This window comes from Hippocampus bargibanti, linkage group LG06, assembly GCF_051943395.1.
Source record: "Hippocampus bargibanti isolate YZ-2025 linkage group LG06, ASM5194339v1, whole genome shotgun sequence".
NCBI lineage: Eukaryota > Metazoa > Chordata > Actinopteri > Syngnathiformes > Syngnathidae > Hippocampus > Hippocampus bargibanti.
In genome coordinates, this window is record NC_142739.1 from 26,632,259 (window position 1) to 26,659,815 (window position 27,557).

The following is a 27,557-nucleotide window of genomic DNA, read 5'->3' on the forward strand; positions in this document are numbered from 1 at the left end:
CCACTTGAAGCGGGCCACTGGAGGCAGTGTCACCGGCGAAAAGGGGGGTGGGGGCTTTGACAGGCGTTGTGAACGAGATGCCGTGTGCCCAAAAGTTGTGAGCTGAAACGAAGGCTGTGTGTGTGGACCTCGTGGGTGGAATATAATGATTCACTCAAAAAGATAATAATAAATAAATAAGCAAACGAAAAACGAGGAAGAAGTTGACATTTCGGGTCGACGCGAACCAGGAAGTGAGCGGTGGGAGGCGACGAGACACAGGACAGGTGACACGCAGGTGAGGGCTAACATTTCCACTTCAAAACTTTTTCCTCGTGTTTGATTTTGTTGTTGTTGTTTGTTTATTGTACATACAGCATGTATATATCCACGCTCGTTACACCACCACCTCGAGCAGGGTCACGGGAGGACTCGGGAACGACGTCACGAGTCCATTTACAATTCCACAGTAGTGGCCGTGTGCTTCGTTGCGTGATAGTTCGGGGCATACATTTGTCAACCAGGTGAGAAATAGAGGCAGAAACACAGAAAGATTGAGTTAGTGAGTGAGGGGGACGGGGGGTGCAGAGTCCATTTGTGTGTTTCTGCTAATTATAGAAAACGTGGGCTCGTATCCAAAACCGAACCTGCTCCACTCACGTCACCTGTCTGCCGTGCACGTTATTTTGTGGTCCCGCCACCCTCATCCCCATCGCCATCCTCTTCGTAACACGGGCGCACCCTGTGTTTTGTGTACTGGCGCATGTTTGAAGGGGTGGGGAAGGCCAGACATGCCAGTGGGCTTGTGTGTGTGTGTGTGTTCACTGAGGTAGATGAGGCTGGCTCGCCCCCCCTGACAGACCGGCCCAACAAGCTTAACTGGCTTAGGTTTGGTTTCCCCTGCAATGGGCACACACACACACACGCATAAACGACTTGTGCGGTTTAATCGAGAGACGCCCATGCAGGTGCGATAGCACCTTACTTGACTTCCTTGTGTCAGCTCGGGTCAAAATATTCCAAGTGGCTGTCTGGTGCGATGAGGCGCATTTGCACACTGCTGTTAAGTGGAAATGCCAATAAACTGCCCTCACCAAGATGGCGGCCGGGGTGGGGGCACATGACTAGGTAGTATGTGTCAAAAATAATTGGGGAGGGTACAATGTGGTCGTTTGGAATTTTGAATTTTGCTTCTCAGCGTCTTTGAAACTGTTGGCTACTTCTTTGGTGTTGATGAATGCAAATACGTAGCAGTTTGATACAGGTTTCTGAATTTACAAATGTGCATAAATTACCCTGTTCGGTGACCCATGTTCTGCGGCCTCTAACAAACTTCATTTCGGTATATCATGTCTGTCAACCTTGGCTAATAGCTGCCCTTATAAATGATTACAATTCCCGTATAAAAGTTGGAGTACACCGTACATCATTTGAAATGATAAAAAAATGCTAACATTAGCAGAACTGCATACGCAGCGATTAAAAATATATATATATATATATATATATATATATATATATATATATATATATATACGATTGAGGATTACTTTCGCAAGTTTGAGCCAAAATGGTCATAGAATCAGTTCACAAATAAAAAAATCACAATTCCCATATAAAATTGTAGTAGGGCGTACAAGTTGACAGGCATAGTATCCAGACACTCCCCTAATTACGAACATTCAAGTTACAAACAATGGTACAAGTTAGCTTTTGAACAAGTTAGCAAATGGCATGTTAGGTTTTATACTGCGTGCCTTTTCTGACTTGTGCTACTTTCTGCCGCTATTACCGACGTGAGGCGCTGTGATTGGCCGCCCAGCATCCAGTTCATCGCAGTGCCTGAGTGTGTAAATATATCTCCAGCGTGCTAAGAATTTTGACATTAGTACAACCCAATACAGGTTACTTATACAAGCCATAAACATACTTATATATCATTTAAAGTACTTTATATAAGCCTTAAACATACATTCCATGGTTACTTATACAAGCCATAAACATACTTATATATCATTTAAAGTACTTTATATAAGCCTTAAACATACATTCCATACCAAATCTAGCAAAGAAGCAACTTATGAACGACCATTCGGAACGTACAGTGAAACCTCGGTTTACGAACCCCTTGACTTACGAACTTTTCGGTTTACGAACGTTACATTTATGAAAATTTTACCTTGGCATACAAACTATTTTTCGGGATACACACAGAGCTGCCACAATGAGTGATGTGTCATTCGCGAACGAGCCCGTTCTCCTAACTAGAAAATTGCATCAGACTTTTTTTAGTCATCTATTCCCCGTTCCGAGTCTTCGGTTAAAGCCACGTGATTGGTCAAGAACGCAGCACTGGGGGATGGGGTTACAGACAGAGAGAGTGTGAGGCCGTTCTCTAAAAAACAAAATGGTGTCTTCGGTTAAAGCCACGTGGTTGGTCAAGAACCCAGCAGTGGGGGGAGTTAAACATTAAAGAGACAGGCAGACAGAGAGAGAGTGAGAAAACACACACACGAAAGGGACATGACAGAAAACAAACAAAAGTGAAATAGTGAGAAAAGGGATAGAAAACAGTGAAATTTGGACCCATTTCAACTTTGATAGTTCAAAAGCAGAGTGTAGACTGGAAGGTTAAAATATCCCATCAATCAGGCTCCATAAATAACCCGCACAAGTCATCTGTACACTTGATGCAAAAAGCAAAAATCAACCCAGCTTGACAGATCACAATTGATGAACTAGAGACAATTATCACAGAGAAAGCACCTATAAGGGCTCATTCCTCAAGATGGTGAAAGAAGAAGAAAAGTTTTTAATGCTGAGGAAACCGGACACTCCATTCCATCAAGCCATTAACGACCATCACAAAGGTAAATAAAATGACTTTATTGTACGGTACAGTTTATTTCTTTCATCATAATATGATATAGCACATTTATTATACATAAACTAAGGTATATTTTGTGGAGTTTTAAGGCTTAGAAAATTAGAAGAAAATTATGTTTTATGGGGACCTGGGAACGGATTATTCTCATTTTAATGCTTTGCTATAGGAAATTATTTTTTGGGATACACACTTTTCGCCTGACACACTCTGTCTGGGAACCAATTAAGTTCGTAAGCAAAGGTCCCACTGTATCTCGTTCGTAAGTTGGGGAGCATCTGTTCATGAAAGGCGTGGATACCAGGAAGTGATAATTCATCAAAGCAAACGTGATATTGGGTCAATGCTACTCGCCAGTCATCACCGCTAGTCAACACGTACATCGAAGAAAGCTAATTTTTGAACGGGTGTCGAAGTTTCTTGGAAGTCTCCCTTTTTTTTTCCTGTGAGTGATCAACCTTGCTTCTGCTGTCCTGGCGTGACCTTCATATTTGCTTGCTTCCTTCCTCAGCTTGAACTTTTCGTCCGTGTGGCGTCCATCTTCTACTGAAGTCGAACGCAATTAAAAATGGGCTAAATAAAAAACAAAAGGCTTGCGTTGTACTGATAATATCTTTAGCGATGTTCCAGGATGTGTCTGGATATTTATTTTTTGTATTTATTTCATTTTTTTTAACCTGAGCCAAACGTGCATCACTTCTTCAATCCCTACATGACAATTTTGAGTTGTATCATGTGAGAGTGAGTGCACGATTTTACTTGGTCAGCACATCCTTTATATGAGATTGCGGCTTTTTTTTAGGTTCCTCAGAGTAAATTCTCAAACTGATTTTTTTTTCTTCTTTCAGCTTGAACGACATTAGCTGAGACCACCCAAAGGGAGGGATACGAAAGAAGGAGCCATTCTCGCCGCTGTTTATGGACTGCAGGTAGGAATCATGCTCATGTCAAGAGTAAAGAAGGCTCATGATAATTACTCGTGTTGTAAATATTCATGTTGGGTGTGACGTCTTGTCCTTGTGAGGCTGCTTTGCACCCGGTGTTCAGCAACTGGACTGTCAAGTGCAAAAACAAAAGTTACATGGTGAGAAAGTGGATAGAAAACACAGTGAAATTTGGACTCGTTTCAACTTTATTGATAGTTCAAAGGCAGAGTGTAGACTGCAAGGTTAAAATATCCCATCCATCAGGCTCCACAAATAACCCGGACAAGCCATCTGTACAATTTGAAGAGAACATACAAGCAAGGGAACCAGCTATTAATAAAGTTTCTAGTGTGTCTGCCTGCATCTGTTGCTGTTGCCATATCACAACTTCTTAGATGTACAACCCGGAGACACTATGCAAAAAGCTATACATTCCATCAAGCCATCAACGACCATCACAAAGGTAAATAAGTAATAATAATACATTACATTTTAAGCGCCTTTCAAAGCTCTCAAGCACACTTTACCATTCACAGTCACAGACAAGCATAGGTACTATAATAAATAAAATATAATCACAAATACAATGTAATTGGATTGGATTGGATTTGCCTTTATTAGTCTCACAGTGGAGAAATTTACATTTCACAGCAGCAAAGTGATGAAACGAATAATAATAAATAAAATACAATCATAAATAGATACAGAGAGAGCTACACAGAAAATGCAATTTTAAATACAGTAAAGTCTCGTTATATCGATATCAGATATATCGATAGTCCCGGTTATATCTATACTATTTCTATGCACGCACGGAGAAAATTACATGCAAACAGGGTCGGATATATCGATAGTCCCGGTTATATCGATATTTTTTCGGACTCCCTTGAATATCGATATAACGAGACTTTACTGTAGGTGCGTTTTGTAATGGGACTTGAAGGTGGAAAGAGAATCGATGTTATGAATGTTGGGAAGAAGTGAGTTTCAAAGTTTATAAAATGACTATTTGACAGTACAGTTTATTTCATTAATTACAATACCATAGCACATTTTTATACATAAAATAAGGTATATTGTGTGTAGTTTTAAGGCTTATTTAGTTGGAAATTATGTTTTATGGGGACCTGGGAACGGATTATTCTCATTTTAATTGTTTCCTATGGGAAAGCAATGTTTGGAATACACACTTCGCCTTACACACACACTTTCTGGGAGCCAATTAAGTTCATATATATATATATATATATATATATATATATATATATATATATATATATATATATATATACACACACACGTGTATGTTTGTATGTATATATACGTGTGTGTGTGTGTGTGTGTGTATATACGTGTGTGTGTATGTATATGTGTGTGTGTGTGTATATATATGTATATATATATATATATATATATATATAGTAAAAATGACCAGAATGATTGCAATGTATTTTTAATTTTGGGAATTAGTTTTGAATTTTAAAAATTAATTTCTTATATTCTCAGCCTCTACTTTACCTTACCGCTTAAGAAAATAAAAATAAAATACATAAAGTGGTATCCGGGATTGAATGCATGCAGTTTAAAAAAACCGTCATCGGCAGTTAATTAATATTGTTTAGTTATTCAAATGTCATGCTCATTCAATATAATGTAAACATTATTGATTTAGTTTTTTTTTTAAATAACTGTACTTGTTGAATTTTAATTAACAGCTAATCCTCTAACAAATTCCTATTCTGGTTCATAATCTGGGCATTGTATGACATCTTGTGGTCGACGCCGAAATGTTAGTCAAGTTGACATTGTTGATTCATATTTTTTTTTTCAGTCCTGATTCCAAACAGGACATCCAATCACATCTACTGTCCTTCTTTGCCGTCTTTCTTAATTCCATACCAAGTTGGCAGGGGCTTCTGTCATACGGGCAGGGCTGCCTGGAAGTAAAAAAAAAAAACCCACAAAAAAAAAAAACATGTCAGGCCTGCCGATAGGAAGCCTGGAAGTTAACTCCTGTGTGGTTTGAGCGCAGCCCACGCTCTCGGCTTTTAAAAGACGTTCCAGGAATGGAGCCAAAAACGACACGTGCTTTTATTTGTACGGTATGCTTAAGGGACAACCAACACCATTTTTTTGTTTCCTAACTGACATCAGAAAAACGTTTTATAGCATCTAAAATACCCAAAACACGCACGCTGATATTTTTAGTCAAATGCAAAACAACAATAAAAATGACTTAGTGTCCCAAAACGGCCACAAAATGAGCTCGGAACTGGGCAGATTCACAAAGTCCCGCCCCCTTGTTGGTGATGTCACTATTGGTCACACACTGCCTTGCTCCAGAATCATAAACAATGGCTTCAGAGAGTTCAGATTCGGAGTAGATGCTTTCTTGTTACTCATCCAGTTATGAATATGATTCAAATAGTTCTGAAGAGGAAAGCATGAATGTTTGCAATCGATTAAAGAAGTCCTTCCGTATCATTTCGAGGCGTCTGGACTCCAATGTAGCGCCCACAAAATGCACAAGATGGCGCACAAGCTCCATTGGAAATGGGGTGATTTGTCCGCTGAGAATTTGTCAACTTACACTTTCTTTATGCATGTCACCGCAATTAGCTGCGACACACAACGGTTCACCATTGCATTATTTATATAGTTTTCCTTCTAATTTCGCCATCAACTCAGTGTTTTCAAGTTTAAAAAAAAGTACCCAAAATGCATTGTGTATCGTTTTCTTGGTCATGGGCGTTCTCTCCGTGACGTCACTTCGGGGATGACCTTGAGAGTTTTGAAAGGTGCTTAGAAATGAAATGTGTTATTATTATTATCGTCATCAACTCGAAAACAAGACTTTCTGAATATTCAGCGCCAGTCCTAAAACGTAAAATACAGTAAAGTCTCGTTATATCGATATTCAAGGGAGTCCGAAAAAATATCGATATAACCGGGACTATCGATATATCCGACCCTGTTTGCATGTAATGTAATTTTCTCCGTGCGTGCATAGAAATAGTATCGATATAACCGGGACTATCGATATATCCGATATCGATATAACGAGACTTTACTGTATAGCTATATGCGGTGGAATCTTTGTAAAATGTGTTTCAGTAGAAGTCATTTGAAGTGATTTTACAAATTATGGACGCAACTTGTCCTTGTTTGTTGTAACTTGTAAATTCAATGATCCGCGAGGTTTGAATGAGTTTAAAAATGTAAATTTCTCTACTGTGAGACTAATAAAGGCAAATCCAATCCAATCCAAAAACGCTTCACGTGTCGCTAATATGTTATGTGACAAAGTATCGTTTGAGTCTTCGAAAATTTAAATGAAGTTGAAATTACCTATACAGTGATGCCTCGGCTTACGAATGCTTTAGCTACCGAACTTTTTGCCTTATGAACATTAAAGTCGCCAGAATATACTCTTGGCATACGAACAAGTTTTTCGGCTGATGAACCAAACCACACAGCGGACTAGTTTTCCACACACCCTCTCTTTGAGTGCAGACGTGGTTTGTTTTCGAGTGCAGTACTTTTTCTATTATGGGACCGAAAAAGACCTAACCACAGGCTAGTGTTAAGCTTAAGAATTACAGGACCCCCAGAATATGAAGTTTTAGGGTGACATAAACATTCAATGCAGCGTAAGAAATCTTAGACTGTCTTCTTTCATCAGACAAAAAAGAGTTAATTCCGAAGTTATACAAGTCTGGAGTTATCTGAGCTTGAAATGGGGGCGGCTGTATGAATAAAATACAATGCAATACATACTTATTGGTTCATATAGCGCTTTAACAATAGCTGAAGCTGGAACAAAGTGCTAATATGGACAAAAGGCAAATGCAGCCCCCTTGTGGAAGGTAAAACATTGACAGAGGTCTGACCAGCGCTTTATCGGCAACCCCCTCCCTGTTTGTTTCCTAAATAACAATAGCTGAAGCTGTAACAAAGCGATAACATGGACAAAAATCAAATACTGCCCCTTGGTGGAAGGGAAATCATTGTCAGAGGTCTGACCAGCGCTTTGTCGGCGCACCCCCGATCGTTTCCTAAATAACAACCGAGAAAGGCATGTGAAATAATCCCGTTGACTGTAAACGTTTGTAACAAATCATGTGATCTTGCTCGCTTGCGTGTGACTGGTGACTACCATGTGTCTGCTTAGTGGTGAAAAGGTGGTTTTTAAATACGGAGGGGTTCCAGCAACACCCGTAGATCCGCCAACTCCCATTTCTCATCCTGTCTGACTTTCTCATGACGATGTTTGCGTCAAAGGCGGATCTGAGCTTTTGTCTTTTTTGACTCATTTATTCCTGCTATGTAAGCAAAGTCCGATGGATGATGCGTTCTCAACAGGTGCTAGTTTTGTGTGTGTGTGTGTGTGGTCAGTCCACTGTGCTACAGTTGAGTCTTGCCCCCACTTAACATGTGTCAATAGAGGAAGTTGTGCACATGCCATTTCCTCTTTTTTTCAGTCACGGGGCACCGCAACAGCCTCAGAGACCCCCCCGCCCCCTTCACTAACCCCCCCCTTATCGCACTCATATGACTCCTCCGCGGCCTGTGATTCAACTTTTCAAGTAAGACAGGCCACCGCTTCTGAAACGCGGCTTATCATCACGCCGTTAAGCTTCAGGGAAAGTGAGAGGTGATGAGCAAGACACCCCCCCCCCCCCACAAAGTTGAAAGTGACCCACCCCTATCCTCACATGTGGAGAGGGGATCACCACAGAGTCGCATTTGTCCCCCCCCCCCCCCCGTTCAGTGCCCCCATTAATTTATTATATAATGGGGTGAAAAATATCGGAATTCCAATGAACGACACGGTTTCACTCTTCAATGTGAGCGTGCTTACTTCAAATACAGACGCTCCCCAATTTACGAACGAGATACGTTCCAAACAGTTGTTCGGAAGGTGAATTTGTTCGCAAGTTGCTTCAGTGCTATATTTTGTATGGAATGTATGTTTATGGCGTATGTTTAAGGTTTACATAAGTATGTCTCAGGCTTGTATCAGTAACCTGTACTGAAAAATTAACATTTGATAAAATATATGCTCTATAAATAATAATACATTTCATTTATAAGCGCCTTTCAAAACTCTCAGTCACTTTACAGTCACAGGATACGTAATGTGAGCAAGGGAGAAAGCGATCTGAATGTGAGAGAGGGAGAGACGGATGTGAATGTGAGAGAAATATCTGATTGTGAGAGAGGGAGAGACGGATGTGATTGTGAGAGAAATATCTGATTGTGAGAGAGGGAGAGACGGATGTGATTGTGAGAGAAAGATTTGATTGTGAGAGAGGGATCTGAATGTGAGAGGGAGAGAGGGATCTGATTGGATTGTGAGAGAGGGATCTGATCGTGAGAGAGGGATCTGATCGTGAGAGAGGGATCGGATTGTGAGAGAGGGATTGGATTGTGAGAGAGGGATCTGATCGTGAGAGAGGGATCTGATCGTGAGAGAGGGATCGGATTGTGAGAGAGGGATCGGATTGTGAGAGAGGGATCGGATTTTGAGAGAGGGATTGTGAGAGAGGGATTGTGAGAGATATTATTATTATTATTATTTGGTCGTAGTAGTTTCTGGTTGTGTGTGTGCAGAGGAGTGTGTGTCTGTGTGTTTGTATACATAATGTATGTCAATATTTGGACTTCTTAATGTAGTTGTTCTTCGCAGAGATAAAGAAACTATTCCTGCTACATTATGCCAAAGTACCATATGGAAGATATCCATGCTACGCTGCTGTTCAACTCAGTTGGTTCATCGGTAAAAAAAACACCGCTACATAGATAATAGTTAGCTTGTGTGAAAATGCAATTTCCCCATTAGCATCTAGCTAGCAATGTGCTTGCTTTAAAGGACAACCGATGTCACTTTTTGGTTTCCTAGCTGACTAAAATACCCAAAACACGCAGTATGATATTTTAGTCAAATGCAAAACACCAATAAAAATGACTTAAAGTGTCTAAAAAGTACTTCAATTTGAAACCGAAAGTGGCCAGTTTCAGAAGGTCCCGCCCACATGTTCGTGGTGTCACGATAGACGTCTTGCCTTGCTCGAGAAAACAAAAACAATGGCTTCAGATTCTGAGAATATGCTTTCTTGTTACTCATCCAGTTATGATTATGATTCAAATAGTTCTGAAGAAGAAAGCATACATGTTTGCAATCGATTAAATAATTTATTCCGTGTCATTTTGAGGCATCAGGGGTGGGAAATGTCGCAACCAAAAAAGACAGAACATGCCGACAAAGCCGGCATGTAAGGAATTAATCAGCCCGTTTCCACAGGCTGGTTAATTCCTTACATGGAGCTTTGTCGCCCTCTTCTGCCTCTTTTTGGTCCTACATGACGTTTTCAGACCAAAATGCATTGACGTTATGGAAGGATTGCTACAATGTGTCCTTTTTTTCGGTCAGGGGCGTTCCTTCAGTGACGTAACGTACGGACTCGTCACCAACTCAAAAACAAGACTTCCGGAATACTCAGCACGAGTCTTAAAACGTAAAATATAGCTATATGCGGTGGAATCTAAAATATAAAATACCCTCAGTAGAAGTCATTTGAAGACATTTCAGAAATTATGGACACAACTTGTCCGGAGACATCGTTTGTCCTTTAAATACGCACCATGTCAATCATCTTTGTTTAATGTTTAGCTTGACAGTCGCCTTTGGCTGCGACTGGCAATAAATACCTGGAGGCCTCCTTTTTTTTTTGAGTGTTTGCTGATGTTATCTGGCTGCTTATTGAGAAGAGAGTTGATCAACTCTCTCTGCTGACTTGACGTAAGCGCTGGCGTTTGTTTCGGTATCGCTCCATCGCGGCAATCGCTCCACCAAACGCCTTCGCAGGAAACTGATCACGATCAGTTAGCTTTGCGGCGATTGTTTATATGCGCGCGCGGCTTTGCGACATGTTCTTGTTAAATGAGTCAGTTGACTTGTAAGGATGACGGCGGAAGTTGGTCGGACCCTCCCTGCGATGTGGCAACTTGAACAGCCATCTTGGCTTGAAAAAAAAATGTTGATCGATGTCAAACAGCAAAATGCTAAACTGCTTCCTGACAACTGTTGAGGTGCCCCTGAGCAAGGCATCCTCCCACCGCGCTCTCTTGTGTGTTGTTTGCGCAGCACAAATATACGATGGAATATGCATTGAATTTTTCTCTTGGGGTGGGGGTTCGTCTGCATTTTCAGTCAAATTGGATTTTAATATGTGTGTATTGGTACGTAAACGCATCGGAATACTTAGTGTTGCAATTTGCAACTGGTGTCTGTTATTTTGAGAGGTCGACTTTGGTATGGTTGCGTTTAACATAATGTGAGTTCTGTGGACGGTTCCGTCGGGTGAAATGAGGGATATTGTCACTCAGGCAACTTGTCAACTATGTAGTCAACTAATACTTAAATGCATTTTAATTTTAATTTTAACTTGTAATTTTTAATTATTACTTTTTTATTTTTATATAGTTTTTATTTTGATATTTTATTTTATTTATTCTGACTTTTTAATTTGTAATTAGTACATTTTTAAATGTTATTTTTGCTTTTATATATTTTTGGTTCATTTTTTTGTTTTATTTTATTTTTAATGATGGAATTGTTCATAATTGTAGTTTTTTATTTTGTATTTATTTTCAATGTTTAATTTTCAATGTTTAATTTTTAATGTTTAATGTTTATTTTTTAATGTTCAATTTAGTTACGTTTTATTTTTGATTTTTAATTTTTTAATTATTTTTTAATTATTTTTGTATTTGTGTATATTTGTTATTTTTTTTGTTTTATTTTTCTTTCATATTTTATAGTTGATATTTGATATTTTATTTATTTTTATTTTATTTACATTTTTAATGATGGAATTGTTAATAATTTTAGTTTTTTTTATTTTTGTATTTATTTATTTTAATTTTTAATTTTCAATATTCAATTTTCACTTTTCAAATTTTAATGTTCAATTTTTGTACTTTTTATTTTGTATTTTTAATTTTTCAATTATTTTTTACTTATTTTTGTATTTGTATATATTTTTTACTTTTGTTTTATTTGTATTTAATATTTTATATTTGATATTTTATTTATTTTTATTTGATCTTTATTTCATCTATTTTAGTTGGATTTATTTGTTTATTGATTTAGTTCATTATTTATTCTAAACAGACGAGCTGTTCACAAGTTGGCAATTTTTCCTCGATCCATTGTCGCACCTCCAAAAATATTCAACATATGTCGTGTAGGTACGTACAGTATATCCTTATGCAATAGTGTTAATCCGCCGGTGTCAAAGTCAAGGCCCGGGGGGGGGGGGGGGTCACATCTGGCCCACCACATCATTTTTGGTGACCCGCGAAAGCAAATCAAACATGTCAACTTCCATGATGCTTGCTAAAATATCTACCAAAATCAAATTCTTAATTCTAACAAATAAGAGTGACGTTAACATTTTAGTGTTGCCAAAAACCTCATTGCAGTACCGTCAACAAACGTCGCACTGACCCCCACACATTTACTGTAACACACACGCACATACACACGCACACAAAAGTTCTGATGTCACTCACGGGTGGTGGGGGGGGGGGGTGGCTAGAGTCGGTGCTCATGTGTTTGTGGGGTGGTGGGATGTTGGCACGAGCTGTGCCAGTCAAATAAATAATGTCATGTGTTCCAAACTAAGACCACAGTGTTCTGCGCATTCTCTCCCCCCCCCCCATTCCGGCCCCCAAAACCCTCACTCTCTCTTCCGCTGTCTCTCTCTCTCTCTCTCTCTCTCTCTCTCTCTCTCTCTCTCTCCTTCCCGTCCGCTTCTCTCTCTCTCTCTCTCTCTCTCTCTCTCTCTCTCTCTCTCTCTCTCTCTCTCTCTCTCTCTCTCTCTCTCTCTCTCTCTCTCTCTCTCTCTCTCTCTCTCTCTCTCTCTCTCTCTCTCTCTCTCTCTCTCTCTCTCTCTCTCTCTCTCTCTCTCTCTCTCTCTCTCTCTCTCTCTCTCTCTCTCTCTCTCTCTCTCTCTCTCTCTCTCTCTCTCTCTCTCTCTCTGTGTGTGTGTCTCTCCTCCCCGTCCGCTCTCTCTCTCTTCCTCTCTCTTTCTCCGTCTGTCTCACCCCCTGTACCCTCCTCTCTGTCTCCCCCATGTCCACTCCTCTTTCTGTCTCTCTGTGTCTCTCTCTCCTTCCCGTCCACTCCTCTCTCTCTCTCTCTCTCTCTCTCTCTCTCTCTCTCTCTCTCTCTCTCTCTCTCTCTCTCTCTCTCTCTCTCTCTTTCTCTCTCATTCTCTCTCCTTCTCTCTAGCTCTCTCTCTCTCTCTCTCTCTCTCTCTCTCTCTCTTCTCTCTCGTTCTCTCTCTCTCTCTCTCGTTCTCTCTCGTTCTCTCTCGTTCTCTCTCTCCCTCTCTCTTTCTCTCTCTCTCTCTCTCTCTCTCTCTCTCTCTCTCTCTCTCTCTCTTCTCTGCCTCTCTCTTTCTCTTTCTTTCTTTCTTTCTCTTCCTCTCTCTTTCTCCGTCTCTCTCACCCCCTGTACCCTCCTCTCTCTATCCCCCGTGTCCCCTCCTCTTTCTGTCTCTCACTCTGTCTCTCTCTCTCCTACTCTCTCTCCCCCTCTCTTATTGCGTCGCACCCTGTCCGTCATATAAATTCTCTCTCTCTCTCTCTCTCTCTCTCTCTCTCTCTCTCTCTCTCTCTCTCTCTCTCTCTCTCTCTCTCTCTCTCATTTGACAACAAAGTCTCAAGAACGAGCGTTTTATTTAAATGCCCAATGCTGAGTATCGATTAATTCCTCGTGGCTGGATGCAAAGTAGAAGGAACAAGAGGAACTAGAGTGTGTGTGTGTGTGTGTGTGTGTGTGTGTGTGTGTGTGTGTGTGTGTGTGCGCGCGTGTGTGCGCGTGTGTGTGCGTGTGTGTGTTTTGTTTTGTTTACATTTTTTTTGTGATCTTGAAGGATTTTTTTTTTGCAAGTCAAGTGTGCGTGTCGGCCTCTCCAGTTATTACTGCTCCCTCCTCCCTACCTTTAAGGTGTCCCATGAAATCGTCCCCCTTCATTAACCCCCACCCTTACCCCCCCGCACTCCACCCCCAACTGCCTGAACTAGTCAAGTGTAGGAACTGTATTTGGCTCTCGGGCGCAGGAGACGCAAGCCATGAGAGGAGGAGGAATAGCGTGCAGAGGACAAACGGTAACCAGACAGCTTCCTTATGTCGCTTTGTCGCGTCCGTTTGAAGCGATTTGTCGCGAGTGACGGCGGCAGTCGACGCGTGTTGGTTTTTGCGCGAGTTGGGATGTAGACTGGGGGCTTTATTTACGAGACAATTGTGAGCAATGACTTCTTGCTCGAGTCATATTTCACCTGTGTCGGGAAATAAATAAATACATCAAAAATTTAAACAATAACTACAGTAAAGTCTCGTTATATCGATATTCAAGGGAGTCGGAAAAATATCGATATAACCGGGACTATCGATATATCCGACCCTGTTTGCATGTAATTTTCTCCGTGCGTGCATAGAAATAGTATCGATATAACCGGGACTATCGATATATCCGATATCGATATAACGAGACGTTACTGTATTTGAAATCCGAGAGAACACATACCTTGTTTAAAGGACAACCGACGTCACTTTTTTGTTTCTTAACTGACATCAGAAAAACGTTTTATAGCATCTAAAATACCCAAAACACGCATGATTATATTTTTAGTCAAATGGAAAACACCAATAAAAATGACTTCAAGTGTCCAAAATCTGCAAAAAATTTAGCTGCGAATTGGGCATTTTCAGAAAGTCCCGCCCCCAGTTCGTGACGTCACGCCAAGACGTCTTGCATTGCGAGTGAATCAAAACAATGGCTTCAGAATTGGAGAATATGCTTTCTTGTTACACATGCAGTTATGAATATGATTGAAATAGTTCTGAAGAGGAAAGCACACATGTTTGCAATTGATTAAAGAATTTATTCCGTGTCATTTTGAGGCAACGTTGGGAGGAAATCTCTCATCCAAAAAAAGAGGCACAAAATGGCGACCTCCTGTGGCCACTTCCGTTTGCACAGGCTGATAAATTCCTTATATGGCACTTGAACGCCCTCTTCTGGCCTTCTGGTGACTTTCTAACAAAACAATATTTAAATAATAAAATGAAATAAATAAAATAAAATAAAAATAATATGAAAAATAAAATAAATAAAATACAAAAAATACAAATAAAATAAAATAAAAATAATATGACAATTAAAATAAATAAAATACAAAAAATACAAATAAAATAAAATAAAAACAATAAAATAAAATGAAACATTCATGGAATTGTCCACTGTAGGAATTCTAGATAAGACCTTTAAGACAAAGAAAATGGGACAAAACTTTTTTTAAAAATTTTGGGGTCCGGAGCTGGTTGCTGGTGACTTTCTAACAAAACAATATTTATAAAATAAAACAAAATAAAATGAAATAAAATAAAATACATATCCATGGAAATTGTCCACGGTAGGAATTCTCAATCGGGCCATTTAAGACAAATAAAATGGATGACATTCCGAAATATCAAACTAAGAAGCAATGGTTGCATCGTGCTGTTTTCTTAAGAATTAATAATAATAATAAATAATTCATAATAATAACAATGTCCATTTGTGATTGGACTCCCATGTGGAGACGTTTGGGATGTCGGCGGGGGACGACATTGAAGACATAAATTCACCATACCGCATTGATCTCTATATGGCTATCTAGCTAATTATCTAACTGTCCGGCTGGCTAGCTTTCTATCTATTGGAGTTACTTCCGGGTTGAGTGAACGCTGGCCCGTGTGGCTGCTCTCTTCTCACCTGCAGAAAAAGCGATCCTGTGACTGTAAAGTGACCTTGAGAGTTTTGAAAGGCGCTTAGAAATGAAATGTATTATTATTATTTATTTCTAAAATCCTAATTTGACTCAATAAAGTCCTCGATCTGGCTGAAGCCATTTCACATTTTATTTAGTTCTTTTTTTTCCCCCCTCAAAACATGTGCCATCCACTTCTGCGGCGTTTCTAGGAAATCTCTTGTGATGTTCTTGTGTAATTCCGACAAACAAACAACAACGGAAGTCGGCGATATAGTAAATAAGCGATATTGTTGTGAAAGCGGCCTCACATGAAAACTAAAAAATAAAGAAATAAATAAATGAATGAATCAAACACACATACTCATAAGCTCGCACGTTGGGAAAACATGTGACATCAGACCTCATAAGCCCATTCGTTTCTCCCTCTCGGCCGCGCTTTTCTCTGAAGAGCATAAAGTCACTTTTTCCCCCCCACTGCTCGTGTTGGAGCGACCCTGATATAATTGAGGCCGACTGGGAAAACTTAAGTTTAATGGAAAACAAGAGCCATTAGAATAACACTCGTAGTTCCAAACGCTCCCCTTTGCGTGTGTGTGTGTGTGTGTGTGTGTGTGTGTGTGTGTGTGTGTGTGTGTGTGTGTGTGTGTGTGTGTGTGTGTGTGTGTGTGTGTGTGTGTGTGTGTGTGTGTGTGTGTGTGTGTGTGTGTGTGTGTGTGTGTGCGCGTGTGTGTGAATTTCTGGATGTATACACATAGACACTGTGACCCCTTTTTTCTTTTTAACTCATTTACGACCAGATATGTGCAAAAATGTGTCCACTCCTGTGCCAGGGTTTTTGTCATTGTGTCACTCGAATTTCAAGAGCCGCAGAATATTGAGTTTTAGGACGACATAAACATTTAATGCAGCGTAAGAAATCTTAGACACACTTCTTTCATCAGAACAAAAATAGTTAATCCCAAAATTATATGGGTCTGGAGTTATGGGAGCTTGAAATGGGGGCAGCTGTACAAAAGGCAAATGCTGCCCCGTCGTGGGAGGGGAAAGCATTGGCGCAGGTCTGATCAGCACTTTATCGGTAACCGTAAGAAAAACTTACTCTCTTACTTCATCAGAAAAAAAAAGTTATTTCCTAAATGATATGGATCTGGAGTTAAAGGACAACCGACGTCACTTTTTTGTTTCCTAACTGACATCAGAAAAACGTTTTATAGCATCTCAAATACCCAAAACACGCAGTATGATATTTTTAGTCAAATGCAAAACACCAATAAAAATGACTTAAAAGTGTCTAAAAAGTACTTCAATTTGAAACCGGAAGTGGCCAGTTTCAGAAGGTCCCGCCAAAATAAATAATACAAAAATGAATTAAAAAACATGTAATGATTTGTGGAGAAGATGGTTTTGTTAAAATAACATCCAGTAGAAGATGAGCCCACGTAGGATTCAGAAGTAGAAGTGGCTCTCATTGCCTCATGTCCATGTTAGCGCTTTGCTACTGCTTCAGATGTTGTTAAAGAGCTATATAATATATATACAGTAAAGTCTCGTTATATCGATATCGGATATATCGATAGTCCCGGTTATATCGATACTATTTCTATGCACGCACGGAGAAAATTACATGCAAACAGGATCCGGATATATCGATAGTCCCGGTTATATCGATATTTTTTCGGACTCCCTTGAATATCGATATAACGAGACTTTACTGTAGTAATAATAATAATAATAATAATAATAATAATAATAATAATAAATTTCATTTATAAGCGCCTTTCAAAACTCTCAAGGACACTTTACAGTCACCGGATATTTTTTCTGCGGGTGAGCAGCGGCAGCCACACGCGCTAGCGTTCACTCAACCCGGAATATAAATCAATATGTATAGTATATTGAACAGCCGCCCCCTTTTTAAGCTCACATAACTCCAGACCCATATAACTTATGATGAATGAACTTTTTCTGTTGAAAGAAAAGATTCTAAAGTTTCTAACGCTGTATTGAATGTTGATGTGGGCTTAAAACTCAATATTCTGCGGGTCCTGCAATTTGAGTGAAAATGACAAAAACCCTGGCACTGGAGTGGACACATTTTCGCACATCGTCTGGCAGTGAATGAACGAAGGAATTAAATTACACACTTTCTATTGAAATGCATTAAAAATAACTTTAACAAAAAAGTCCTTGTGTACACATTGCAATTTTAATGAGTCTCGTCGTGTCATCTGGGGACATCCAGTTTCTTTTTTTTTTTTTTTTCCCCCGAAGGGGTTGTAAATGTCGGAAATAATTTCTAACGTGTAAGTTAGTGAAAATGTCATCGCCTTCCTTCCTCAGTCACGCACATGAAAAAAATGAAGCAGGTTGGTGTCATTTGCTTTCTGGTTTTGGCTATTTTGTTCGTTTCTGTGTTTGAAGTTTTGTAAGACACCTTTAAAAATGTCCTTTGGTGACAAATGACACACAGCGCCAATATTTGAGTTTTGACGCTTTGCCTTCGTTTTTGGATTGTCGAACCGTCAAGTGGGCTTCTTTTATTTTGAAGTTTTGCTTCAGGACGAACCTGTTCAGCTATGATTGATTATTGATTTGACTGAAGAGCCACGGTTCTGCCAAAGGGCCTGCCAAACTTGTTTCCGAATATGTTGGCGAGCAGCCGACACAGATTGGAATCCGATGTTTTTTTTTTAAATATAAATGGGGGTGAGGGGGAGGGCGGTCTCAGTCCCTTTTTGATCGAAGCAAGCCAAACGAGATAGCTAACGTATGTGGTGAACAGGATGAACGCTTGAACTTGACACTTAGAAGGGAGGGAGAGAGAGAGAGAGAGAGACGAGAACTTTCAAGTTGCTCAACTGAGGCGAGGAGAAAGTAGGAACAAGTGCTTTGAAAGCGGAGCAAAAAAAGATGGATGCCATGAGATGCTTACCGCCGAGGCTCTTAAGGACAGGAAAGGTAGGACTGCAGTGTGTTTATTTATTTATGTATTTATTTATTGTTTATTATTTGTTTGTTTATGTATGTATTTATTTGTTTGTTTATTTGTTTATTTATTTGCTTATTTATGTATGTGTCTATTTATTTTATTTGTGTATTTATTTATTGCTTTATTTATTTATTTTAAAATTTTTGGTGCATGTGGATCGAAAAGGGATTTCAAAAAGCTAAAAAAAGAAATTATTTCTGTATTTATTTATGTATTTATCTATTTTTTTCATCAATTTTTTTATCTATTTATGTATGAATTCTTTGTATGAATTATCTATTAATCTATTTTTAATTTGTTTGTTTGTTTATTTGTGTGTTTATTTGTTAGTTTGTTTATTTTATTTGTTTTATTTATTTATGTATTTATGTATTTGTGTATTTTATTATTTGTGTATTTATTTATTTGTATATTTATTGGTTTATTTATTTATTTTCAATTTTTCGGTGCTTGTGGATGAAAAGTGATTTCAAAAAGCTAAAAAAATATATTTCTGTATTTATTTGTGTATGTATTTTATTTATCTATTTTTTCTTCTATTTTTTATTTATCTATTGATGTATGAATTCATTTATTTATCTATTCATCTATTTTTAATTTATTGATGTATTTATTTATTTTTCTATTTTTAGTCTATGTTAATGTCTTTATTTTATTTTTTATATATTTATTTGTCTATTTTTTATCTATTTTTAATATATATTTATTTATCCATTTATTTATGTATGCATTTTTATTTGTTGATTTATCTATTTTTGTCATCTATTTTTTATTTATCTATTTATGTATGAATTCCGTTTATTATTTATTATTTATTTAGTTATTTATTCATTTATTTATTTATTTGTTTATTTATTTATTTTTAGTTGATGTTAATGTATTTTCTATTTTATGTTTTATCTACTTCTTATTTGTCTTTTTTTAATCTATTTTTAATATATATTCGTTTATCTATTTATGTATGCATTTTTATTTATTTACAGTAAAGTCTCGTTATATCGATATCGGATATATCGATAGTCCCGGTTATATCGATACTATTTCTGTGCACGCACGGAGAAAATTACATGCAAACAGGGTCGGATATATCGATAGTCCCGGTTATGTCGATATTTTTTCGGACTCCCTTGAATATCGATATAACGAGAATTTACTGTATTTTTATGTTTTGCATTTGAAAAATATCATCCTGCGTGTTTTGGGTATTTTAGATATATATATATATATATATATATATATATATATATATATATATATATATATATATATATATATATATAAACCGGGGAGGGCGAGCGAGGGGGGGAGAGTGTGAGTGTGTGTGTGAGAGAGTTTGTGAGAGAGAGTGTGTGTGTGGGTGTGTGTGTGTGTGTGTGTGTATGTGCGTGCGTGTGTGTGTGTGTGTGAGAGAGAGAGAGAGTGTGTGTGAGAGAGTGTGTGTGGGAGAGTGTGTGCCAGAGAGAGAGTGTGTGAGAAAATATATATAAAATAAAAATGTGTCCGAAAATAAATTTTTGTGGTCATTACATACAAAACCAACCTAATTTTTGGTGGCTGCTTTTTTGGAAAACAACACAAAATGATGGATCAGATATTTATTTATTTATTTGTTTATTTTTTTATTTATTTATAGTTTTTTTTTTATATATATATATATTTACAGTAAAGTCTCGTTATATCGATATTCAAGGGAGTCCGAAAAAATATCGATATAACCGGGACTATCGACATATCCGATATCGATATAACGAGACTTTACTGTATTTGTTTATTTTTACATCTAAATTGGGTTATGTATACCCAAGCTGTTTTTGGAGTGTGGTCGTAGTACTAATAGTGGTAGTAATTGTCATAGTAGCAGTAACGCCGTTGTATAAATTGAAACCGAAGTGTTTAAAAAAAAATCTGCATTTTGAAGTGAAAGTGAAAATAACTCAAGAATTTCCATATCATCTTTTTAGCTTCATTTCAGTCCGTTCACCCCCCCCCCCCCCCCCCCCATCTGGTCACACGCCCACTGTGGCGACTTTAGAATTTTCACGACTTTCTTTTTTGCCGATTTTGGCTTGACTTCAAGGTGACCGCCCTCAACTCTGCCAACCTGAAAAAAAAAAATCCCGTCTAACCGAAAGTGTTCAAAGTTTTCACACCGTCGTGGGCCTGAACATCTGCTCTCCACACCCAACGGCGCTTGTGCCACTGCATGCGGGGATCTTAGCATTGATTTGCCAAGCTGTTGTCAACCGTTTAATTGGCTTGACTTCTTTTCGATTGGGTGGAGTTCACCTTTCCCAGTTTTAAATAGATCGCAGTGAAGATTGTCACATAACAGGTTAAATCGAACAATGGTGGGTGAGGGCAAAACAGGACAGGGCGTGTCTGAGGGGGCGGGGGGGGTGGTTGGATGAGACCACAAGCTTTGACAAGCAACTCTTGTTTATGTGCGCGCGCCCGCGTATTTAGCTGGGTGTGTTTTGGAGCAGGTTCGTCTGGTGGATGTAGTAGCGTGGTTGCGTTGGGCGTCGTGGGAACGCTCTTATTGGATGGCCGGGGGGGGGGGCTGCCAGTTGCTATGGGAAGGAGACAACAAGCGGAGGGCTGCCGCCGCTGATGGTTGTGGGTGTGTGCAGCTTGGCTTGTTTGTGGAAAATCAGGTCCGGGGAATGACAAGTGTTAGAATGCGGACAAGGAGAGAGGGAAACATACAATAAAAAAAAATAAAAAAATTAATTAACCAGCAATAAATAAATCAAATGATTATAATATCATAAGGCAGATACAGACGACTGAAAAAAAACCACAGGAAAACTAATTATTTTAATAAAGTTTCAAATGTCTGTATTCACGGTTCTTTAACCTTTAACATTCTTAACATGAATAAAATATTGGACATGAACTGTCCAAAACATGGCTTCTATTGCCGACTTGTTCAGCTCCACACACAAGTTTCATTCATATCAATCATGCGGGCCGCGTTAACATTAATCTTTCATATCAAGGCGGGCCGCAAAATATTCTTTCGGGGGCCGCATTTTGCCCGCGGGCTGCGAGTATGAGACCACTGCTCTAAGGGAATCCGAGTCCAATAAGAAATATGAGAAATGATGGCGCTGAACTGGTGGTGTGAGAGGACATCTTACCTTCACTTTATCGGGTTGTTCAAATTTTGATGCCTATGTAAAAATAAATGAACAAACAAACATAAATAAGTAAAGAAGCAAATAAATAAGTACACAAATAATACACAAATAAATACAGAAACACATAATAAATAATAACGAAGTACAGTGGGACCTTGGCTTACGAACTTAATTGTCCCCGGCCAGAGTGTGTAAGGCACAAAGTGTGTATCGCGAAAATTAATTTCCCATAGGAAACCATTAAAATGAGAATAATGCATTCCCAGGTCCACATAAAACATAATTTTCTACTTTCTAATTTTCTAAGCCTTAAAACTACACAATATGTACCTTATTTTATGTATAATAAATGTGCTATAGTATTATGATTAAAGAAATAAACTGTACTGTACAATAAAGTCATTTGCGTCCAATCTTGTTTATCACCAGTCTTGCATTGTCCACTTACACGTGGCAGCAAAAGAGAAAACTTTTGTTGATTCAAATGGGGGATAATAAATAAAATAAAATAAAATAAAATAAAAAGATTGTAAAGTAAGACATTAGCGTGACTAACAGGAAACTTATGTGAGCATCAACCTCCCTTGGTTATGTTGTACTCTTTAATCTTCCTAATTCTTTCACCCAATCTCCATTTCTACTTCCTTCTGCGAGTTCACATCTTTCTTTCTATCTTTCTTTCATTCTTTCCAGGTCCGTTTGTCCCTCTTTTCTTGCTCAGGTATTTTAATCAATAAGCTAATGCTATCAAGGGAATTAACCCAGTGGCCTGTGGTGACACCGCTCCGCCATTGCATCATCCGATGTCTGTTCCGCTCCTCCCAAACAAATTTTACAGGGCTCCCGTCCACATCGCGCACCTAAACTTAATTGGTTCCCAGACAGAGTGTGTAAGGCGAAAAGTGTGTATCTAAAAAAAAAAAAAAAAAAATCCCATAGGAAACCATTAAAATGGGAATAATCCGTTCCCAGGTTTCCATAAAATATACTTTTCAACTAAATAAGCCTTAAAACTACACACAACATACCTTATTCTATGTATAATAAATGTGCTATTGTATAGTAATGAAAGAAATACACTGCATTGTATCATAAAGTCACTTTATTTACATTTGTGATGGTCATTGATGGCTTGATGGAATGGCGTTGGAGGTCGAAGGTCAAAGGGAATTGCTGTTTGGAAAGAGAGGCACATTACATGAGGACTGTAATTAAAGCAATAAACTGTGCTGTAAAATAAAGTTTTATTTACCTTTTTGATGGTCGTTGATGGCTTATGGAAGGAGACTCACCTTCCATAAGGACTGTTGGTAACTTAACCTCTGGTGCTGTTCGGTCGTGTGCTTCCGCCGAAGATCACTCCGCTTGTTTATAAGACGAAAAGTTTGTAAGTTGAGGTGTTTGTAAGTTGAGGTCTCACTGTAATTAAAAAACAAAATACTATATATATATATATATATATATATATATATATATATATTTTTTTTTTTTTTCTCGGTGGTTGACTTCACTTTTTAAAAACATTTAAAATACTATTAAAAAAAACCAATATTTTCCAATAATATTTTCTGATCTATAAGGCGCACCGGAGTATAACCCAATTAATGGTGTATTTTCAAACTTTTCCCATATATAAGGCGCACCTTCAATGAAAAAAAGGAGAAAAATGTGTGTGTGTATATATATTTTTTTTTAAACATTTTTTTAAGCGCTGGTCAGACCTCTGGCAATGTTTTTTCCCTTCCACGAGGGAGCAGCTTTTTCTCTTTTGTCCATGTTAGCGCTTTGTTGCAGCTTAACCGCTATATAAATCAACATGGATGGATTGCACTTTGTACAGGGGCCCCTATTTCAAGCTCAGATAACTCCAGACCCACATAATTTAGGAATTAACTATTTATTTCCATGATGAAAAAAAGAGTCTCAGGTTTCTGAGGCTTAATTGAATGTTTAAGTTGTCCTAAAACTCAATATTCTGTAGATCCTGGAATTGGAGTGACAATGACAAAAAACCCTGGCACTGGAATCGACACATTTTGGCAGCGAATGAGTTTTAAAATGCTAAATTGACTTTCCACTTATAAAACAAGTAAAAAAAACTGAATTTGCAGCTGCTTTGAATAAAAATCAGAATCGGATAGCCATGAATAGTCCCACGTAGGGGGGGGGGGGTGTCAATATACAGCAGCAAAATTGAAATTTGGTGTGGCTGAGGGGGGGGGGGTCGAAAATAAAATTTAAAAAATAAAAAAGGAGCCTGAACAGGAATTGTGAGCAAAGCGATGCCGCCACAAAGCGGTGAGTCACGTGTACTGCAGGACTGAACGTATTTTATAATACAGTAAAGTCTCGTTATATCGATATCGGATATATCGATAGTCCCGGTTATATCGATACTATTTCTATGCACGCACGGAGAAAATTACATGCAAACAGGGTCGGATATATCGATAGTCACGGTTATATCGATATTTTTCGGACTCCCTTGAATATCGATATAACGAGACTTTACTGTAATAATAATAATAATAATAATAATAATAATAATAATAATAATAATAATAATACATATAATTTATAAGCATCTTATTTTGTGTGCCCCCCCCCCCCCCCCCCCCACCCTCCCAAGGTGGTGATGTCATCAGGCGAGGACGGTCTGATCGGGATCCCTTTCCCGGAGCACAGCAACGAGCTTCTTTCCCAACTCAATAACCAAAGACGCTCCGGGCTCCTGTGCGACCTGACGCTGACCTCTCGCGGGGCACGCTACCCGACCCACCGCGCCGTCATGGCCGCCGTCAGTCTCTACTTCCGCCGCCTCTTTGGGGCGGAGGAAGGCGGCTTCGGCGAGAGCGGCGGCGGGGGGGCTTTCAGCGTGTGCCAGTTGGACTGCGTGTCGCCCGACGCTTTGGATGCCCTGCTGGAGTTCGCCTACACGGCCACCTTGACCATCCCTTGCTCTGGGATGAGAGATGTTCTACGGGGGGCTCAGCTTTTGGGCATCCAGTGCGTGGCGGACGCCTGCCGGGACATCCTGGGCGAGAAGGCGGAGGAGGAGGAGGCGGGGCTACAGCACGCGGATGCCGTACAGAGACCGGCGGCGGCGGTGGCGGAGCGCGGATCCCGAAGGAAAACGGACCGGAAAAAGGTGAAAAAAGCAGGACCGCATCACATCGACTCGCTTTTAAACCCGCCGCCCGTTTCCCCCGTCTCGTACGCGTCACCTCTGTCGGAGAGTATATGCTCGCCGGCCCCCGCCCGGCCCCTCAGCCCGGAACCGGACGAGCTTCTCTTCAAATGGAGGAAGAACGGCGACGCCGGAGCGGTCCTGGTCCCGGAGAGGGGCCCCGCCGCGTTAAACGGAGGCCGCGTACACTGGCTGAACCAATGGGCGCCACCCCCGGCCGCCCCACCGGAAGACAAACTGTCCGAGGAAGAAGACATGGAAGGCTTTGGCAACGAAGGGACGCTAATGGAAAGCACCTCCACCACTTCCTCGGTGGCCGAGCGAGTGGCGGGGACGGGCGCGGCGGCCGCCACGGACGTCGGCGTGGGCAGGAAGAGGAAGTCGCAAATGCCTCAGCAGTGTCCCGTCTGTCAGAAGATCATCCACGGAGCCGGAAAACTGCCTCGGCATATGAGGACGCACACCGGGGAGAAACCCTTCCAGTGCACTGCCTGCGGGGTTCGCTTCACCAGGTACCGTCACTTCCGTTTCCCGCCTTGGGTTACAAACCCGCCTGGCTCAAGAGAGGCGGGGTACATACTTGAATAATGACATGTTGGGGGAGGGGAGGAAAAAGGCACTGAAAGAGTGTCCACTCCAGTGCCAGGGTTTTTGTCATTTTCACTCAAATTCAAGGACCCACATAATATTGCGTTTTAGGACTACGTACGCATTCAATGCAGCGTAAGAAACCTTAGACCACAGGTGTCAAAGTTAAAGGACAACCGACGTCTCTGGACAAGTCGTGTCCATAATTTGTAAAATGGCTTCAAATGACTTCTACTGGGCGTATTTTAATAAGATTCCACCGCATGTAGCTATATTTTACGTTTTAAGACTCGTGCTGAATATTCAGGAAGTCTTGTTTTTGAGTTGAACGCACGTACGTGACGTCACTAAAGGACCGCCCTTGACCGTAAAAAAAGATGCATTGTAGAGGTCCTTCCATCACATCAATGTATTCAGTTCATCTCAGAGGATAAAGAATATCTGACGATACTCATTTCTGTGCCGAATAAGTTCAAGTTGGATCAGTTCTCACTGTGATGAAATGCCCCGCCCTCTTTTCACCACCTGGTGTGTTTTTCCTGCATCCAGGAACGACAAGTTAAAGATCCACATGCGGAAGCACACGGGCGAGCGTCCCTACTCGTGCCCGCACTGCCCCGCCCGCTTCCTGCACTCGTACGACCTGAAGAACCACTTGTCCCTGCACAGCGGCGCCCGGCCCTTCGAGTGCGTGCTGTGCCACAAGGCCTTCGCCCGCGAGGACCACCTCCAGCGCCACCGCAAGGGACACAGCTGCCTGGAGCTTCGCACGCGCTGGCCCAGGCGAGGTCCCGACGACCGACAGGAAGCGGACGACGACGCCGCCGCCGGCAAGCTTCTCCAGCCGCCTCGGCCCCGCGCCTCGACTTTCTCGCGGCCCACCATGCTGGAAGGCGGCATGTTCCAAACGGACGCCGAGACGGAGCGCTTGCTGGCGTTGCAGGCCTTGGCGCAGCTCAGCCCGCACCGCTTCGCCAACTACCACGGCCTCCTTCTGCGAGGTGGCGAGCAGCGAAGGGTCAGGGAGGGCGAGGCCAAGGATCCCGGGGGGGTCGTCTCGCAGCGTCAAAGCTGGCCGCTGGATGCCGCAGGCAAGGTTGTTGAGGTGGACCAGGATGTAGAGTGAATGTTTGAGTCGTGTGTGTGTGTGTGTGTGTGTGTGTGTGTGTGTGTGTGTGTGTGTGTGTGTGTGTGTGTGTGTGTGTGTGTGTGTGTGTGTGTGCGAAAAAAAACGTACACAGTACATCTATATGTATGTGGATGTATATGTATATATATATATGTATGTATACGTGTATTTATATATGTATATGTGTATATATATATATATATATAGATAGATAGGTATGTATATTTCTGTATATATAATACACATATATAGTGTATATATGTGAATATATATATATATATATGAATGTGTGTGTGTATATATGAGTATATACTGTATGTATGTACATATGTATATATATATCATGTATATGTGTGTGTGTATACAGTATATATACACACACAATTTATACAGTATATATGCACACATGCACTATATATATATATATATATATATATATATATATATATATATATATATATATATATATATATATATATATATATACCTGGAGCAGAAAAAAATACCCCAAAATGTGTGGGTTTTTTTTTTGTCTTTTTAAACGTTCCGCTCTTCTTCTTACTGGGTTCAAAGGGGAAATTTGTGATGATGCCCCCTAACCCCCCCCCCCCCCCCCCCAAAAAAAAAAAAAGACTCCAATTGCGATATTGCCTTTTAGGGTTAGTAATGAAGGAGATGAATTCATCTATGGATGCTGCCATTTTGTCCTGTTGGATCAAAATTACATCACCCCACGCTTTGGCTGAAAAAAACGAATGTCACGTGACCAAATTCGTCCAACAGGTGAGCCGTGAGGTTCCCAATGCGAACTTGGTGGCACTGTGATGTCGTTTCTGTCTGTCAACAGCAGAGGGCGGTATAGGATCAAAATGGCTGACATTTACTTCGTTGTTTTTTTTTTGTTTTTGT

At 40.0% G+C, this 27,557-nt stretch overlaps 1 protein-coding gene across 4 annotated transcripts; it reads left to right on the forward strand.

Moving 5' to 3' along the window:
* Positions 1-10: 10 nt before the first annotated feature.
* zbtb7b (zinc finger and BTB domain containing 7B) lies at positions 11-26,858 on the forward strand. 4 transcript variants are annotated; one of them, XM_088998669.1, is made up of 5 exons: positions 11-277; positions 357-503; positions 3,712-3,792; positions 24,374-25,443; positions 26,069-26,858. In XM_088998669.1, exons 4-5 carry the CDS (start codon positions 24,380-24,382, stop codon positions 26,643-26,645), a joined length of 1,641 nt encoding a protein of 546 aa, XP_088854795.1. In that variant the 5' UTR covers positions 11-277; positions 357-503; positions 3,712-3,792; positions 24,374-24,379; the 3' UTR covers positions 26,646-26,858. The 4 variants fall into 4 exon arrangements, with proteins under 4 accessions (XP_088854795.1, XP_088854794.1, XP_088854793.1 ...); XM_088998668.1 differs by lacking the exon at positions 357-503; XM_088998667.1 differs by lacking the exons at positions 11-277; positions 357-503; positions 3,712-3,792 and adding an exon at positions 13,929-13,968.
* Positions 26,859-27,557: the final 699 nt, after the last annotated feature.

Excerpts from the sequence above, each read along its gene's own strand:
- zbtb7b (XM_088998666.1), top strand. The coding sequence starts at position 18,526 with ATGGATGCCATGAGATGCTTACCGCCGAGGCTCTTAAGGACAGGAAAG. Across the intron at positions 18,574-24,373 it reads GGCTCTTAAGGACAGGAAAG|GTGGTGATGTCATCAGGCGA; the intron begins GTAGGACTGCAG and ends CACCCTCCCAAG. Across the intron at positions 25,444-26,068 it reads TGCGGGGTTCGCTTCACCAG|GAACGACAAGTTAAAGATCC; the intron begins GTACCGTCACTT and ends TCCTGCATCCAG.